Source organism: Austrofundulus limnaeus, unplaced genomic scaffold (assembly GCF_001266775.1).
Source record: "Austrofundulus limnaeus strain Quisiro unplaced genomic scaffold, Austrofundulus_limnaeus-1.0 Scaffold82, whole genome shotgun sequence".
Classification (NCBI taxonomy): Eukaryota; Metazoa; Chordata; class Actinopteri; order Cyprinodontiformes; family Rivulidae; genus Austrofundulus; species Austrofundulus limnaeus.
The window spans coordinates 282596-286216 of NW_013952484.1; the positions used below are offsets into that span (position 1 = coordinate 282596).

The window sequence follows — 3621 nt, forward strand, 5'->3', positions numbered from 1 at the left end:
CTTCAAAGCAGCAAGGTATTAACATATTAATGAGTGTGTTTACTCTGAAGCCAAGAGGTAACGATAAGAGGTCATAACTTAACTGTTAGTAATACGTGTTCTAATATCGACTGACAATCAGATTAAAACACAAATGTTAAATAAAATGATCTGTAAGAAATAAATGCCATACAACACCAGAATTCCGGAGTGGGGTTTATTTTTCACCAGACTAACAAGTGAAACCAAACTGTATTGTTATGGTAATATTTATTTAACAAAGACAGAAATACGTGGTCCAAGAATGAAGGTACTCTGTGAGATGATCAGCTGAGTTTTATTGCAACAACAGGAAACACAGAGAACCTGGCCTGTCTCTGTGCCTCTGCTTCTCTCTGTCAGTCTCTCCACACTGCTGTTGAACACTACTGTTGAACCCTGTGTCTCGAGAGGCCTCATATATATATATTAACAAACACCATTATGCCATCTTAGTAAGATGTGATACAAGGTCAATGGAAAACACAAAGATAAACACAAAGTGATTTCTAAGAATGACTGTTGTTAGCAAATCTTGTTCTGACTTTAATCATTCTGTCTGCAGATGAACAGCATGTCATGATAACCTAGGTCATTAAAGGATGTCATGAATTACTTGCTTAAACATAAAAGTATTAGTTCTATTACACTTACTGTTTGAGGAATTTAAATTTGTTTTATTTGGTTTATCGTTTGAAATATTTTATTTAAAAAATGGGCAGATAAGAATTTTTTTCTTTTGCTGCCTTTCCTTTCCTTTCATTTTATTTGCATTTTTTTGTTGCGTGAAATGTTTTGTTTGTTTTTGATGAAATAAAATAAATGAATTGAATTAATTCACCCATCTGGGGTTTAATTTTATTTGTTATAATATTACAAAATCACTGCAGAACTTATTTTCTGAGGCTGTTTTTGACGCCGTTAGTTTCAGTCAAAAAGTTTGCTAAACGCTTTACTTCAAAATGTCACACTGAAATGTTTAAAAATATAAAAATAAATGACAATTTTGGTATCGGCAGCTGAAATACAAGATGCAACAATTCCTCTTTCCTGGTTCTCAGTCAGCTTTAAAACGTGTTTGCAGTCTTAGTGGTACGACAGATTATCAGGGCCACGCAATGAGATTAAAGTCATAACGTAACATGAATAGTCTTATTCCTGTGAGAATAAAGTCAAAATATTACGTGAAGAATTGTATTACGTTTAGTCTTAATTGTACGAGAATAAAATCGTAGAATTACGTAATCATATGAGAATAATGTTGAATATTACAAGAAAMAAGTCCTATTTCGAGATTTTACGGTGTTGTACTTTATCAGTTTTACAAATAAAGAAATGCTTAATTTTTTAACACACCAGCATCAAACTATCATCAGTAGTAGGACTTTGAAACAATTGCGCAAACTCTATGAATTTGTGTAATAAACTGAAGTTGTGTGGCATTGCAGTTAATGGCTGCATTGACAGATTTAGTGGATGGAAGAATATGTGACCCAAACGTAATCGCTGAATACTTTAGAAACAGAGACACACTGGAGGCTGTCCACAGCAGGTGGGAGACAACCCAGAAACTGAACTTTTGTCTTGTAGTTACACATTTTTTTCCTCATCTGACACAATTAAAAAAAWTTTTTTTTTAATCTAGCCTTGTGGCCCTAATGCTCCATCATGTAGTGGTACTATGGTAAAACTAAATATACAACTAAGGCACGTTCAAGTCACAATTTAATAATCAAATCAGTTTGACATTACAGCTCTTTTTGTTGTCATTTTCTAAACATCAGCAGAACATCTTACAGTAWCTGTGCCTCGTGTTTTACAACTGTTAACAAAAGACATTCAGTCTCTGTCCCCGAACAGATACAAGAAAAACGGGTGGTGTTATTAAAAAACTAGGAGGGAAAAGAAAAACACAGATCTGTTTAAGAACATTTTCTTTCAAGCTTCTTTAAACAACCAGAAACTGTACAAAAAAAAAAAAAAAAAAAAATGTTTTACCAACAGAAATGTAACTTCCATCCATCCATCCATTTTCTGTACACGCTTCTTCCTTTCAGGGTCGCGTGGGTCACTGGTGCCCATTTCCAGCAGTCACAGTGCGAGGGGCAGNTCCAGCAGTCACAGTGCGAGGGGCAGGGTACACCCTGGACAGGTCGCAAGTCCATGTATGTAACTTATTTGAACAAATTAAATGTTGGACCTCAGGTTGGCTGGAAGGAGAAATCATCCTTTGTTCCGGCCTTGTGTTACTGATCCATATTTTGACTTTGAGAGTTGTTTTGCCCGCGGTCGGGATCTTTGAGTCGGAGGATGCGGAGGATGTTGCTCACGGGAAGAGAACTGGGGGGGAAATTGGTTTATATTTTTAATGCTTTTATTAGAACCTGAGCAGCTCCATCAAGTCATCCTATTATTTATTCAAATTCAGCATGGTAATCAAGTAAAAAAAAAAAAAAAACATATCTAAGCGATCTGATTCACAGACACATGTAGAAAAATTGTGAGTGGTTACCTCATGTTTTGTGGAGTGAGGAAGATAAACTGTCGGTAGCGCTGACCAGCAGCCACCTTCAGCATCATGTCCATTGAGATCCTCCTGTTAACCATGTCCTAAAAGAACACAACACAAAAATAATATCTTTTTAAAGGCATACAAAAGGAGGAAAAAAAATCCCCCTGTGCGACCCCGGGGGTCTGAAAATGTGTCGTTCAGAGAGCCGTTAAAGATTGTGTGTGTGTGTGCCCTTGTTTTCACTACTTTGTGGGGACAATTTCTCAGGAAAATGCAGCCTCGTGGAGACCAAAGCCCGGTCAATGGTCAGGGTTAGGATAGAAATTTCCAAAAAATGAATGGAAGTCAATGGAAAGTCCCCACAAGGATAGAGAGACATAGTAGGTGTGTGGAGGAGTGTGCAACACTTTCAGCACAGATTAGTCTAAATCCTGTCTCCTGTTAGCTTCACCTTTAACTCGTGCTGCCTTTAATGAACCTAGAAAATAAAAGGCTTAATTTTATTTATTTGCTTTTCACTTTAATATTTACTTCAGACTCATCAAGTTAACATGTCACCTAACTTTACAAAGAATTTAGCAAATAATTATTTACTCTCATTTTTTCCTTCAGCCAGAAACCAAAAATTCTAGCTTCTCATTAATCATTGAATGCAACATTAGGAGATTAACAGAAACAGTTCCACATTTGAGCTTATAAAAACTTTAAAAGAAATGGAGCAATAATGGCAGGATTTAAGCAGCCCATGTATGGACAACTTACATCATCATGTCTAACGAGTTTCATTTTGCAGCATTTCAATAATTTTGGGTCAATTTAATGCCTCATTCAAAACAAGACTAGAAAGTTAGTTAGCCAAGCCCCAACATGAGCTTTTATTCAAATACCGCTTTTCCTCTCTAATGGGGTGTAAGAAAATATAGATACACTGAAATATCGCGATATTTCATTTCCCGATACTGTATCGATATTCTAAAGCCCTGTATCGATTTTTTTTAAGGTTTAAAATGTCAAATTTCCTGCCAGCCGTTCATTTTATGTTGTAGTTCAGCCTCTGACAAAAGGGAAAAAAATTGTATAGTCCTCTGGAC

At 36.1% G+C, this 3621-nt stretch overlaps 1 protein-coding gene across 1 annotated transcript in view; it reads right to left on the minus strand.

The window, feature by feature from the left end:
• LOC106519764 (structural maintenance of chromosomes protein 6) overlaps positions 1-3621 on the minus strand; it is a gene marked incomplete at its 5' end in the record, with an annotated part of 14544 nt that overhangs the window by 3621 nt on the left and 7302 nt on the right. The window contains 2 exon segments of the mRNA XM_014011560.1: positions 2232-2358; positions 2531-2628. Coding sequence (XP_013867014.1) covers positions 2265-2358; positions 2531-2628 — 192 coding nt within the window.